This window comes from Triticum dicoccoides, chromosome 2A (genome assembly GCF_002162155.2).
Source record: "Triticum dicoccoides isolate Atlit2015 ecotype Zavitan chromosome 2A, WEW_v2.0, whole genome shotgun sequence".
Lineage (NCBI taxonomy): Eukaryota > Viridiplantae > Streptophyta > Magnoliopsida > Poales > Poaceae > Triticum > Triticum dicoccoides.
In genome coordinates, this window is record NC_041382.1 from 719,581,942 (window position 1) to 719,596,775 (window position 14,834).

At 42.5% G+C, this 14,834-nt stretch overlaps 3 protein-coding genes across 4 annotated transcripts in view; 2 read left to right on the forward strand and 1 right to left on the reverse strand.

The window, feature by feature from the left end:
* Positions 1–3,374, forward strand: part of LOC119356572 — a 6,380-nt gene extending 3,006 nt beyond the window's left edge. For both annotated transcript variants that reach the window (XM_037623546.1, XM_037623547.1), the window contains exon 2: positions 3,082–3,374. In XM_037623546.1, coding sequence (XP_037479443.1) covers positions 3,082–3,228 — 147 coding nt within the window. In that variant the 3' untranslated portion in view covers positions 3,229–3,374. The remainder of the gene's footprint in view (positions 1–3,081) is intronic.
* A 2,853-nt stretch (positions 3,375–6,227) lies between these two features.
* On the reverse strand, positions 6,228–7,056 carry LOC119352053 (E3 ubiquitin-protein ligase ATL6-like). The gene has a single exon (XM_037618795.1). The coding sequence runs from the start codon at positions 6,948–6,950 to the stop codon at positions 6,426–6,428; it is 525 nt and encodes a 174-aa protein (XP_037474692.1). The 5' UTR covers positions 6,951–7,056; the 3' UTR covers positions 6,228–6,425.
* Positions 7,057–9,746: 2,690 nt separating this feature from the next.
* LOC119356573 (26S proteasome regulatory subunit 6B homolog) lies at positions 9,747–13,905 on the forward strand. The gene is made up of 6 exons (XM_037623548.1): positions 9,747–10,310; positions 11,238–11,468; positions 11,998–12,156; positions 12,461–12,613; positions 13,117–13,200; positions 13,500–13,905. Exons 1-6 carry the CDS (start codon positions 9,816–9,818, stop codon positions 13,632–13,634), a joined length of 1,257 nt encoding a protein of 418 aa, XP_037479445.1. The 5' UTR covers positions 9,747–9,815; the 3' UTR covers positions 13,635–13,905.
* Positions 13,906–14,834: the final 929 nt, after the last annotated feature.

The window sequence follows — 14,834 nt, forward strand, 5'->3', positions numbered from 1 at the left end:
TATGTAGGTGCCCTTGGGAGGAAGGAGGTGATGCAAACAATATGTGGATGAAGATGGCAACTTGCTTCCGCAAAGTGACTTCAAAGGAGTTTGGGGTGACCATGGGAAGTAGAAGCAAAGCTAAATTAAATATACCTGGTGGTGAAATGATGATGTCCAGAAGGCTATTAAGGAGAAGAAAGGTTGTTTCAGACGCCTAAACTTGGAATAGGAGTGCTGATAAGTGACAACATAGAGAAATACAAGGTGACAAAAAAGACCTCAAAGCGAGTTGTGAGTGAAGCAACGGGTCAGGCGTATGATGACCTCTACCGGCGTTTAGGCACGAAGGAAGGTGAAAGGGACATCTATAAGATGACCAAGATCCGAGACAGGAAGACGAGGGATGTCAACCAAGTCAAATGCATCAAGGATGGAGCAGATCGACTCCTGGTAAAGAACAAGGAGGTCAAGCATAGATGGCGGGAGTATCTCGACAAGCTTTCAATGGAGAAAATGAGAGCTCTATCATTGAGCTGGATGACTCCCTTGATGATACAAACATGTGTTTTGTGTGACGAATCCAGGAGTCTGAGGTCAGTAAGGCTTTAAAAAGGATGAAAGGAGGCAAGGCGATGGGCCGATTGTATCCTCATTGAGGTGTGGAGAGGCCTCAGGACATAGCAATAGTATGGCTAATTAAGCTCTTAAACCTCAATTTTCGGGATAACAAGATGCCCGAAGAATGGAGGCAGAGTATATTAGTACCAATCTTTAAGAACAAGGGGGTGTTCAAAGTTGTGCTAATTACCATGGAATTAAGCCGATGAGGCATACAATGAAGCTATGGGAGTCATTGAGTATCGATTATGAAAAATGACAAGCGTGACAAAAACCATGGAAACCATTTTCTTGGTACGAGTACTTATGTAGAGATACAGGGAGCAAAAGAAGGACCTGCGTATGGTGTTCATTGACTTGGAGAAGGCCTACGATAAGATACTGTGGAATGTCATGTGGTGGGTCTCGGGGAAACACAAAGTCCCAACAAAGTACATTACCCTCATCAAGGACATGTACGATAATGTTGTGACAAGTGTTCGAACAATTGATGGCGACAGTGATGACTTTTTGATTAAAATAGGACTGCACCAAGGATCAACATTGAGCCCTTAGCTTTTTGTTGTGTTGATGGATGAGCTCACAAGGAGATATCCCATGGTGTATGCTCTTTGCAAATGATGTGGTGCTAGTCGACGATAGTCGGGCGGGGGTTAATAGAAAGTTATATATGGAGACAAACTTTGGAATCAAAAGGTTTTAGGCTTAGTATACTAAAACTTAGTACATGTGGTGCGGTTTCAGTACTACTAGGCACGAGGAGGAGGTTAGCCTTGGTGGGCAGGTGGTACCTTAGAAGGACACCTTACGATATATGGGGTCAATGCTGCAGAAGGATGATGATATCAATGAAGATGTGAGACATCGAATCAAACCCAAATGGATGAAGTGGCGCCAAGCTTCTAGCGTTCTCCATGACAAGAAAGTGCCGCAAAAGCTAAAAGGTAGGTTCTATAGGACGGCGGTTCGACCTGTGATGTTGTATGGCGCGGAATGTTAGCCAACTAAAAGGCAACATGTCCAACAGTTTGGCGTAGGAAAATACGCATGTTGAGATGGATGTGTGGTCACACAAGAAAGGATTGGGTCTAGAATGATGATATACGTGATAGAGTTGGGGTAGGCACTAATTGAAGAGAAACTTGTCCAACATCGTCTGAGATGGTTTGGGCATATATAGCGCAAGCCTCTAGAAGCGCTAGTGCATAGCCGACGGTTTGTGTGCTAATAACCTCAAGAGAGGTCGGGATAGACCAAACTGGACATGAGAGGAGTCCATATGGAGAGACCTGAAGGATTGGAATATCATCAAAGAACTAGCCACGGATAGAGGTACGTGGAAGTTAGCTATCCACGTGCCAGAGCCATGAGTTGGTTTCGAGAGCTTATGGGTTTCAACTCTAGCCTACCCCAACTTGTTCGGGACTTAAAGGCTTTGTTGTTGTTCTTGTTTAAATATTTGGATATACATAAGTAATATTTTCAATGGTAAGTTATGTTTTCTTTCTCTTTATACATTTCCATTCTTCTTATACATTTTGCTGTCTTCTACTTCAGTTTTAAATTTATATCTTATTTAATGAATATGTGTTACATAATTTGATGCCAGTGAGAACTGTGCGTCGTTCAAGCTTTGACTTCGACTGTTGGATAGTACACACGATTATCCCTATGGCACTATCTAACCTCTTGCATGTTTTTGGAGGGATGCAAAGTATATGTGTTCTCTAAATGCAAATTTATCTCTTATACGACCTCCGTAAACTAATATAAGAGTGTTTAGATCACTATAAAAATAGTGATCTAAACACTCTTATATTAGTTTACAGAGGGAGTACTAGTTAATCCAGCTAGAGTCCAAATAGGCCACATTCTTTTAAAAAGCAGGGTCCAAAAACAGTCAGCATCTTCCAAATAGCAAAAATATGCAACTTTGTTTCTTTTTCCCGTGAACCCAGTTACGGATGTGTTTATTTATCATTGAATCGTAATTCATCATTTTTCTCTTAGATCGTAACTGTTTTTTCTATTGTTCACTAAAATAAAAATAATAACTAGATAAATTCCAATTGGATAGATGAGTTTGTTATCCTATATATATTTGTTTGGTTTCTAATTAGGGGTGTAAAAGCCAATTAAACATGCATCGCTCACTATAACCCCCTAAAACCCTAGCATTTCTTTTTTATTCCAGACATTAGTTTGATCTATAGTTAAGACACTCAACTACAATAAAAACTTAACCATCATTAGTTCCATCAAATCTTAGCTGTTACTATTTCAATTGCTTTCATATCATCATAATAACTGTAGATTTTGAAGTGTTCTAAATGGCAGTGACGTAGTATCTTATTTCACCTTCATTGCTTCTGCAAAAGCTAGATAAAATGATCTGTATTGCTAGAATCTATTGCCTTGCACATATTTGTCCATACAAACACTTGAATTCCTTTTTTTACACCGAATTCCCCTTTTTCACAGGAGGATTCAGAATCTGAAGTTACTGGAAACATTTTGTGGGATGTTGGTCCTGAGGGCACAGAAAAGGCTTCATCTGTCCTCGTAACAGCATTACGTCATTCAGAGAAGCTTTGGTTAAGGACGGCGAAGCAAATGTTGCAGAGATAGATGCCTTCCTACTTTCTGTTGACGCTGAGGATGAGAAGAACTCTCTTGTGAGTAAAATCACTGCTTTAGATGAACTGTTGATAACTGTGAGAGATCGTGTCTTGAGGGTAGGTGCAGACTCTGAATTCTACGGACAGAAGACAGAAACAGAGAGCTGGTGGGAAATGTGCAAGGGGAAGTTACGGAGAGCTTTCTTCTTTGCTAGCTGAATAAGACTTGTCAGGAGTAAGTGAGCTCTTGTTGTAGCGCTTTGGTACTTTAGTTTTTTAGATGCTGCGATGACGGTATGCGCTAAGTTTCATGTATGTTAATTGAACCGGAAATGACTGTAACATCATCAGTAGTTTCATGTATGTTAATTGAACCGGTAATGACTGTAACATCATCGGTATTCAGTATGACTGGTTGATGGGAGACTAAGCCTCGAGTTCCATCTACTGATGCGTGATTTCACGGATGACCCGTACCTAGAAACTGTACATGCAGAAGGTCCCAAACAGGTGCTTTATATTTGTGTCTTTGTCTAATTGATCATGTGCACCTTTTTATCAGCTTGGTTTTTTCACTTAGAAGTGCATATATATGCGTGTGGATGTTCTCTGTTGCATAATGAGCTAACATGGTAACTTGATAAAATGGTTACTTTTGTAGCCTTCTTTACTGTTACAGTTCTATGCAGATAGCGTGTGTCCTCTCTTCCCAGTCTCCATGGAATCTCCTGTGTGTGCCACCTCTGCTCGACACGAGCGCACAGCTTCCGCTGCTTGGCTTTTGCCGGTGCGTGATCTGTCCCGTATACTCCTACGTGACAAAATGCTCAGCGATTTAAAATTAGTTTTTTTTACCGCCGCGGACTTTACTGTCAGTGCCCACGACTTATCTTAGCTCGACCTGGGTAATTGGGTCAACAGAACCTTCCACTACGATTACTTTTCTCTTGGAGTGTCTGTCGCTCCTGCTTGAGCTGGACTGTATTGTTTTAGCTAGGATCAACCGTGCTTGTTTTTCTCTTTTGGGAAATCAGTGGTACTTGACACCTTGTTGGTTCAAATTTTCCATGCCGACCTGCTGCACTATAAGTGGGAAAATATCAGGTGCTACCAGCACCTAGGTGCTCCCATGATTCCAATTCAAAAAATTCAAATTTAAATGTATTAACAAATTCTGAAAAAAATTCGTAGATGTCCACAACACGTGTGTTTACAAACCCTAAAAAATTCATATCCAAATTCGATGTACACATTGGGGAAAAAATCAGCATGCATAGTGTCAATAAAGACAAAAACATAAATAGTGTGAAAAACTGCACTATTGACATCCGATTTGTCTTCTTTTGCTTCTCAATGTGTATATCGAATTTAGATCTGACTTTTTTTAGGGTTTGTAGACATGTATGTTACGAACATCCATGATTTTTTTCAGATTTTTTTGAAACATTTATATTTGAATTTTTCAAATTGCTATTATGGTAGCACCTAATATTTTTCCCACTATAAGTGTAGAGAGGGGATTTTCTACCATGCACGGGACCTCCCGTGCATGCATCCACCACCTCATTTATTGTTGTGTGGGACCAATAACATCATCTATAGTGTTTTCTCTACTCACTAAGTTTCATTTAAATAAATAGATGCCTAATGTATGTTGAAATGAAAGTTTGATTTACATTATGTTTGCACAATTATATTTTTTCTAACAAGATCTTTAAAACAAGACTAACATTGAATATATTTTAGAAATTAGTTTTTAGACAACTAAATCACCATGCTTCAAACTAGTTTTGTACAGTTCTTTTAATTCCATGCGAAAAAGTCAATAATGTTGCATCCTATTTCATAGAAAAAATCTCACTGTTTCACTATGGCTCGCCGTATTCTGTTGTGTATCATAATGTTACATTGTGTGCCGATGTGTATCGAATTGATTCTTATATTAATTTTAGTGTTTCACTCTGTTTCACCGTGTTTCAGAACATGAATTTTAAAACTTGGTAAAATTTATTCAAAAGTGGTCTCATTTTAAAGTCCTCGTCGTCATAAACACAAATATGCAAGCGGGTCATAAAATATACTTTTGGTTCAAAAAATAAAGTAGATTCTAACTTGGAAAAAGTATGGGATGATAGAGCCTAGTCGGGACAGTGTACTTTCATGTGTCAGAGAAAGATGTAGTAAATACCAGCAGCATCAAACTATCAATGCATGGCATCGGATCTCTAAGAAAAATCAATGGCTCTCGCATGCACGGAACCTCCCGTGCATGGGAGAATTGATTTTCTCTATAAGTGTATGGCTTTAGTCATATGGATTTTTGAAAAATTAGGGTCTTATTTTTCATTTCACCCCGGGACCCTGAATTTCTGAAGGTGGCGGTGACTTGACGTGTTGTTGTCACCATATGCCGTGCTCAATTTGATGCAATACATGACTAAATTATTTGTTTACAAAAGTGAGAGCACCCCTGACTTAATCTCTGCATCGGTCGATGTATGCGATAATTGACGCTAGCCTCGGTGCTTCATGTGTCAGAGATATTTACTCTCGTGGTTAAAGAAATGTTTTTCGCGCACTTGCTCGCTCAAACATCAGGTGTCGTTGTGGTAGTGGATAAAGCCTTAATCCTATCCTTATCTGACCACTCTTGAACATGGGACTGAAAACATGTAGTGTCATGTTCCTTTCAGCGGTGCATACGGGTCATCCATCCACAATTTCCTCACCTGACTGGTCACAATTGGAATTAGCAGTTTGGTTGATTGATTAATTAACAGTGCAATATATACCGGAAACTACAATAAAAGACCACTTGTCTCGAGTATTGAACTCATGTTTTAATCAATTCATCCAAAAGTTCGAACAGATGAAGAGGTGCGGTCAATATATTCCAATATCACAATCCTTCAAATTAGCACAAGTCTGCTGTTATGTAATAACGTGTCCACATCGCTACTCCTGAAACTAGGAAAAAGGGTGTCAGTATCTACGGATACATCACATATGAACTTAATTACAAAGCTTTCTAAAAGAAACTTAGTTACGGAGTGATCTGGAGAACTTCTTTATTTATCATCACCAAAGTCAAGTAGGATTACAATTTACAAGCCATGAGACAAAATTGTCGGTCCCAGACTCCCAATCGGAGTAAGCTAACACAAACATTCTGTACTCAAACCCCATAAGATAAGTACCTCAAGCATGCTATACCGTGCTCTCCAGGTCCGGCCCCCGTCCGGCGGTCTCTGCCGTCTTGGAGCCGTCCTTCGCTGCCGGAGCAGGGCGAGCGCGGCAGACGGGGCAGGTGGCGTGCGCGCCCAGCCAGACGTCGACGCACCCGGCGTGGAACGCGTGGCTGCACCCGGGCAGGGCGCGCACCGCGTCGCCGTCCTGCATAGCGCCCAGGCACATCGCGCACTCCTCGCCGCCGCCGCCGCCGCCCCCGCGCGGCTCCGCCTTGAACCTGAACACCGGCATGGCCGCCAGCGCCGCCTCGTCGAGCCCTCCTCCGCCGTCCCTCTTCCCCGTCGCCGGCCCGGCCTCGGGGCCGGGCCCCGTCCGGCGCACGCCGTCCCGCCCGCTCCACCGCACGTACAGATAGTTGAGGTACAGCACCGCCCCGTACAGCGCGAGGCACACCGCTGTGAACGCCGCCACGAGCTCCACCGTCCCGCCGAGGCTCCACAGCCCCCGGTGCGGCGGCGGCGGCTGCTCCGACGCCGTCGACATGCCGCCGATCGATGGATGTCAGTCACTCCACTGGCAGAGTGTCGTGCCGTGCCGTGCGGTTCTTGCTTTGCTCTCTCTCTCTGCTGGCTTGGTGCGAGCAATGATGGTTTTGTTGGCGTGTAATGTTACGGCCAGTGGTGCTGGAGCAAGAGTTAAGCTATTTTACTTTTTTTTTTTCGGGGGTGAGCAAGAGTTAAGGTCCTGTTTGGTTTCAAATAAGTCACCAACTTATAAGTCGAAAAGTGCAAAAGGTAACTTATTTTGCCAAACGGACCCTACTTATAAGTCACCCTAACTTATAAATCATAAGTTGCTACACCCCAACTTAAAACTTATAAGTCACCCTCTTTTGCATGGGTCTCACCATCTTTACATAAAAAACAAGATGGGAAGATGTGCTCAAATGACTTATAAGTCAGATGGCAACCAAACAGACGTGACTTATAAGTCACTGGTTTTAAGTTACCTGACTTATAAGTCAGGTGACTTATTGAAACCAAACATGGCATAAATTATGTTATACTGTACAATGTTGTGTCAGTGAATGGATTAGCCAAGTTCGTTCCAAGAGCATTTATTTCCCCCGCAAAAAAAAGAGCATTTACCAGGAATCTACCCAGTGGCCAACTCCACACTCCAGTCTTCTTCCAGGTGGCAGCACTTGCCTCTCAAAAAAAATATGTTTGTTTATAATTTAATGGTGAAAGTAGAATCTTCGAACTCATATCCATGTCAGAAGTGCTAGTTCGGGTAATGTTGCACTAGCCTAAAGAAATGCTTCTAAAAAGGCGCTTGACACAAACTTAATATATACTACTACCTAATTTGATATCACAGGGCTTAAAAATCCTGCATGGAAGAATATATTTTAATGGAGATAAACTCGAAGATTCTGTATGAAAGAATTCTAGAAGGATTATGTGTTCCAGCTAAAAGATTCTAGAACAGTAGATAAGAATTCAGAATTTTACATCTTTGGTACACATAGTTTTTAAAAAAATTGTGTGGCATGTGTTGTACGGCCCTGTGAGTAACACTACACCTACATAAGATTTTCCTACTGATTGAACCTATGGCTATAGGTTGACTGAGCCCCGGGGAGAAATCAGGAGGAGAGTTAGTTAGAAGGGGTTGGATTAGCTACAATTCATGAAGGAAATATGTATGCACATGAAGTCTCTAAGTGTTTTTTTTGTAGCTCTACAATATTCCTCGTTGGTTCAACCGGTGAGAAAAAACTTTCGTAGGTGTCTATGCCGAAAATAATTCAACATGACCCCCTCGGGTTTCATGAATCAATCACATGACCCCCTAAGGTTTTAATATCAAGTATTTACCACCCCACCTCCCAGTTCAGAAAAAACAGACAAATAGCCCTTGAGACCTTTGGATAGTAGTTTTCAGGGTAGTTTTGTCAACACGTTGTTGGCGTGGCAGATAGCTCGGCAAAGAAAAAAAGAATATAAATATCTATATCTATACCAATATAAAAAGACCCAAAGGAACATATCCAATTAATTTCGGCCATCAAATCATGTTAATTCAACGCCCAAGACTGCTTCAATGTCGAGCGCTCAACACGTTTAGCGTGCAGTTAATTTCATGCTAAATATAGTGCTAATCATATAATAACACATAAATAATATCCTACTTAATATCCACATACACTTGATATACTTCCAAATTAACGTGCATTGCACGTACACATTGACTAGTAATCTAAAATGACCCACTTGTCAATGTGTAGTGCCCGTTATTATTCATGTTCGCCTCTTTCGTCCAACACCTCTCCTCCTCATGTTCAACTCCAACAAAAGAACCAGCACATGTCTTCTACCCCTATGTGGACTGCGTCGTCAAGGCCTCTACGTTGGCTCTGGAACAAGGATTGCATGACCATGAGCATGGCATTGCAACACAGCTGGTTCTGCTCCGTTCGCAATCATCTCGCTTTGGGAGAGAAGGAGGGTGATGAAGACAATAGGAACACTGAGATCCTCGATCGAGAGCATCGAACTCCCTTTGCCTACCAACCCCCGTCAGCCGGCATGTCCTTCCCTAATGAGTAGGTAGTAAACTAACAATCTTGGATGGATTGGCGCTATGATCGAGAGGGAAATGCCAAAGATGGAATCTTGTTTGTGTGTTAGGAGCGCAAGATCTACTTTGTGATGATGTACAAGTACACGCACAACTCCTACGCATACCTCGCAAGACCGACCATAGGAAATTATAAAAGTTATGGTTTGTAGAACATAATGTCAGCACTATTATGTGTATCTCAATTCCCATGGGGAAAAAAAAATCATTTGATGCACAAGATATGATTTTTTTTCATTGAGTCTGGACTAACTTTTTTCCCTTTAATTGAAACTGTGAAGAATTTACCGCAAACAAAAGAGAAGAAAATAAAATGTGAAGAATTGATTCCTATCTTACATAGAAATAAAATTTCATTACTACTACAGTATTACTACTACAGGAGTACAAACCAAAGGGCTCCAAAACAAAAGTTTCTTACAAAACTTGAACAGTATTATTTTAAATTCCTAAAAAATCCTGTAAATTAAAAGAGACCATATAATTCCTATAAAATTCCGCTAAACCAAAAGGAGGCCAATATGTGCTGGAGTTGCTCTCTTTTTCGAGGGTTCAAAGTGCAAGATGTTCCGTCAAGTGTAACCAGTGCTTGATCTGTACCATGTGTTCACGATCCAACGGTCCTGATGCCTGGACCGCACGATCGCACCCGGAGTACTGATCCGCATCGCCCTCGCCTCTCCGCCTCCGAGCCCGGCCCTGCCTCTCTCGTGTTAAAAAAAAAAGCCGACCCTGCCTCCAGCCACCAAAGACCAAACCCTAGCCATGGCGGCCGCAGCAAACCCTCCCGCGGCCCTCCCGTCGGCGCCCCCGCCCTCGTACCCCGCCACCGCCGCCCACTGCGCCTCCTCCTCCTCCGCCGCGGCCGAGGAGGACGACGACCTCTACGGCCGCCTCAAATCGCTCCAGCGCCACATGGAGTTCGTCGAGATCCAGGAGGAGTACGTCAAGGACGAGCAGAAGAACCTGAAGCGCGAGCTGCTGCGCGCGCAGGAGGAGGTCAAGCGGATCCAGTCCGTGCCCCTCGTCATCGGCCAGTTCATGGAGATGGTCGACGGCAACAACGGCATCGTTGGATCCACCACGGGGAGCAACTACTACGTGCGGATCCTCAGCACCATCAACCGCGAGCTGCTCAAGCCGTCGGCGTCGGTCGCCCTGCACCGCCACTCCAACGCGCTCGTCGACGTGCTGCCGCCCGAGGCCGACTCCAGCATCTCGCTGCTCGCTTCGTCGGAGAAGCCCAACGTCCTGTATTCGGTGAGTTTCTCATGGATTTCGCAGATCCGTATGTACGCCAAGGAATTTTGTTTACCTTGTCTGTCAAATTCCCCGTGGAGGATAATTTCTTAATTCCAGATTTTAGGGATCTAGTATTAGTCCCACAGCGATTGTTGTACCATCGTGGTATTTGAAATCGGTGTATATTGTTGTTAGGATAAACATTTTATTTTCTTGGCATGGTGTCGTGGGAATTTACTTAGTATTTTCAGTTCCCAGTTCACCTCACAGATCACGCAACCAGCGATCCAGAGAGAGGAAGAGCGTTAACAGTAGTGAGTGGCAGAGAGAGAACACGCAAAGCCAGCCTGGGATACACATGTCAGATTATCTGGAAGGGGCTGTGCTATATCGTGGACCATGTTACACAGTAGAACCGAGTAGGTGTTAGTACATTCTATGCTTGAATTGCTTATACAGCATAAAATTAGTAAAAGCAAAGAAACGTCAGAAACGCACAAACTTCATATTCAGTAGAAGCTCAGCCAGTCAGTCTTGAGGTTTTCGTACTTCAGCATCTGTATGTCCGTGCAGTGATTTGATCATATGTCTTATTTTCCTATCCTTAATGTTAACCAAGGATTGAACAAAGGACAGACCCAGTGCATAGAAGCTCCCACACAAGGTGGGGTCTGGGGAGGGATTACAGGAACCTAGTCTTACCCCTGCAAAGTGCAATGCAGAGAGGCTGGTTTGAACCCAGGACCTCTTGGCACAAGCGGGGAGGACTTCACCACTGCACTAGGCCTACCCTCTATTAAAATGTTTGCTGAGAATTGTGTGCATAACATGACCTGAACTTTTCATTTTATTGTGTAGTTTCTATCTTTGTTACTTACTGCAGTTATTTCATAAAGCAAATAAAAGAAATTCATTAACAATTTGTTATGTTGTGATTATGTCCAGGACATTGGAGGATGTGATATTCAAAAACAAGAAATTCGGGAGGCAGTTGAGCTACCATTGACACACCATGAGTTGTACAAGCAGATTGGTATTGATCCTCCAAGAGGGGTGCTACTCTATGGTCCTCCAGGCACTGGCAAGACCATGCTTGCTAAAGCTGTGGCACATCACACTACTGCTGCTTTTATCAGAGTGGTTGGTTCAGAGTTTGTGCAGAAGTACTTGGGTGAGGTAAGATGCGGATAGTTTTAACATTTATTTATTAACCTTGTTTCTCCATTTGGTTGTCCTTTCGTTGTTACAAAAATTATTGCTCGTGTTAAGCTCTGACAATGTAATAGATGCCTAGATTTTTATGTTTCCTTGTTTATAGGCTCAAGATTCCCAGTTTGCAAAAAAAAATTGCACTTGTTTTTAACTGAGTTTTTGTGGGAGATCTGTTAACACAAGGAGATAAGAATAAAACTACCTAAGCAGTGCCTGTGAACATCTGATACAACCTCCTTTTTGTTTGTATTCTGTATATATCTTACATGCAAATTATATTATTACTCTATGCATTAAGGCAAGTAAACTAATGTGAACATAGCCTACAATTCATGTTGTCAGTGATATTAGTATGCTTCTGAATGTTTCTGGTATCAAGTTGTTCATACATCCTTGTTAAGGTTTACACAAGAATTTGGTGTGTGAAGCTTTTCTTCTGTTTTCTACTTATCAGTTCTTTTGTTGATGCATTGCATCATTTATCTCATCTTAGGGCCCAAGGATGGTTCGAGATGTATTCCGCTTAGCTAAAGAGAATGCCCCGGCTATAATATTCATTGATGAAGTTGACGCTATAGCAACTGCCCGATTCGATGCTCAGACTGGAGCTGACCGAGAAGTTCAGCGTATTTTGATGGAGCTGCTCAATCAGGTAAAGTTGCTAGCTATAATAAATTTACTGGAACTCAAGTTATTTGCCACTTCTAATCCTTGAAAAAAATGCATTTGGAACATGCATATAGATGTAAATGAAGAAAAAGACACTGACTTGCATTGCAAAGCTCAGTTGTTTAATTCCGATTTTACAAAATCTATACGTGCTCTTGGAATTAATATCTGTCGGTTTTTAAGGATAGGAAGTAACTTCCTGAAAAGGCTATTGTTAAGACTATTACATGCAACTTTCTCATGTCTCGAGGTGTAGTATCTCATTGTCAATTTTGTATGCAATGCAGATGGACGGATTTGATCAGACAGTGAATGTGAAGGTTATAATGGCGACCAATCGGGCAGATACTCTAGATCCTGCTCTGCTGCGTCCAGGAAGACTGGACAGGAAAATTGAGTTCCCTCTGCCAGACCGGAGGCAGAAGAGGCTTGTTTTCCAAGTAAGTTTCTTTGTAAATGCTTATTTGGTATGCTTTTCAAAGATGTTGCTGATACTTCTTGTTTGGAAAATCTTCTCTAAATTACATACCCCCTCCGTCCCAAAATATAAGAACGTTTTTAACACTAGCATAGTGTCAAAAACGTTCTTATATTCTGAGACAGAGGGAGTAATAGTTTGAATGTAGTAGTTTTGTATTGATGGTCTTGTATTTCATAGTTAAACTTGCAGTCATTATCTTTAGAGCTTTAAATGGTTCTCAAACATTAATCTTCAAAAAATGTTGCTTAACAAGGCACATCTTTTGGTTGCACTGGTGATTTTCTGTACCATAGTTATTATGGATAAATTGACCTAGAGCTCTGACTATTAACTAATTTGTTACGAGCTTGCATTTTATAAACAATAGTTAGCTATTGAAAATCTTAATTTCTTGGTCCTTTCTAAGGTTATGTGTTTGCCTGTGCATTTGGTAATTATGATGGCCTCCTTCCTTCCTTTCAGGTTTGTACTTCTAAAATGAATTTAAGTGACGAGGTTGATTTGGAAGATTATGTCTCAAGACCAGATAAAATCAGCGCTGCAGATGTGAGTACCTTTTCATGATGTTGAAGAGTCTTTAGATCTTCACTTGGTCTAGTGCATCATAAGAAATTTCATTGCCTCTGATTAATTAGGTCATGATAACAATCATTTAAATCCTTTACCCTTCAAGTTTATCATAGTCAATGTACCCTTCAAGTTTATCATAGTAAATGTACCTTGTGCCCGCCCTAGATTCGTTTCATATCGACACCTATAATAGCAACAGTAACACCTTATTATACATGTTATATATGTAATTGCTGGAATCCTGTTTAATATTCATCGTGTCGGTTCTTTTTCAGATAACTGCTATTTGCCAGGAAGCTGGCATGCATGCTGTTCGGAAAAATCGGTATGTTATTCTCCCCAAGGACTTCGAGAAGGGTTACCGGACCAACGTCAAGAAGCCTGATACAGATTTTGACTTCTACAAGTGAGGCAACGAAGTGTTAGGGATGAATGTGTGGATAGTCAGCCTCTATGTGACATTAATATCTTTGTATCCTGCATGCGCCTAATCTATTTGATCAGATTCAACTACTATTTTATTTTGTGTTTCTAGTTGGAAAAGTATAAAGGGCATGCACGTTCAATCTCACGAGTGTTGTAAGCTACTTGTTTGTCAAGTTTCGCTTGACCATTGCGTGCTTGTTGTCGATGTTGTGATTGTCTTCCCCAGGAAAATTGGTGTAACACTTTAAAATTTAACTTTTCCATGTTTTACCAACTTTATAGAAAAATATATTCGCATTTACTCCCTTGTCGCTGACATAGTACTAAAGTTGTACTACCTCCATTCCTAATAAATATAAGATGTTGTGGCAGTACTAAGAGAATCTTCAACAGGGGCCGAACGCGGTGCGCGTAAAAAACAGCTTTAGCGCGCGCCCATCATCTGGTTTGGCGCTTCAGCAGTCGTGCTAAAATGCAGCGCGCGCGCGTCGCTCCAGAAGCGCGTAAAAAATGCAGCGCGCGTGCTTTACAAATTAAAAATGTAGGCATTGGAAGCACAAAAACTAGATAGATTGCATAGATTTTAAACGATACAAAGGTATTTTACATCGGAAACATAGATTGCATAATAATAAAAACGACAAACGATAAAAAAAGAGATAGATTGCATAAAAAAAACTACTCTAAGTCGCTATCATCATCACCATTATCATCCTCGGCGGTATCGTCCGAGGTATTTAGCCAGATGTCCAGCCACCGATCATCGTCCGGCGTGAAGAACGACTGCCCACCTGCTGCAACGAGATCGGACTGCGCATTCGCCAACGCCTTCCGCTGACGCCTCCTCGCGGCGCCTTGCCCAGTAGACCTTCTCGTAGGCGATGTCCTCCGGGTGGCGCCGGCGCCACTCCACCATGACCGTTCGTCCTCCTGGGCGACGAGGAGGCGGCGCTGCCGCTCAGCGTGCTCCGCACGGTCTTGCGCCGTGTTCAGACGAGGCGGCGGGGCGACGTCGAGCGCCTGTTGGAGCGTGTACACATCTTGGAAGTTCATCTGGCCGCGCGGCCGGCCTAGGCGCCACGCCGCCGCGTCGTACGCGCGGGCGGCCTCGCGCGCCGTCCCGTAGGTGCCGAGACCGAGCCGGAGATCGCCGGAGCGTATCTTCGAGTAGTAAGCCGCCGTTG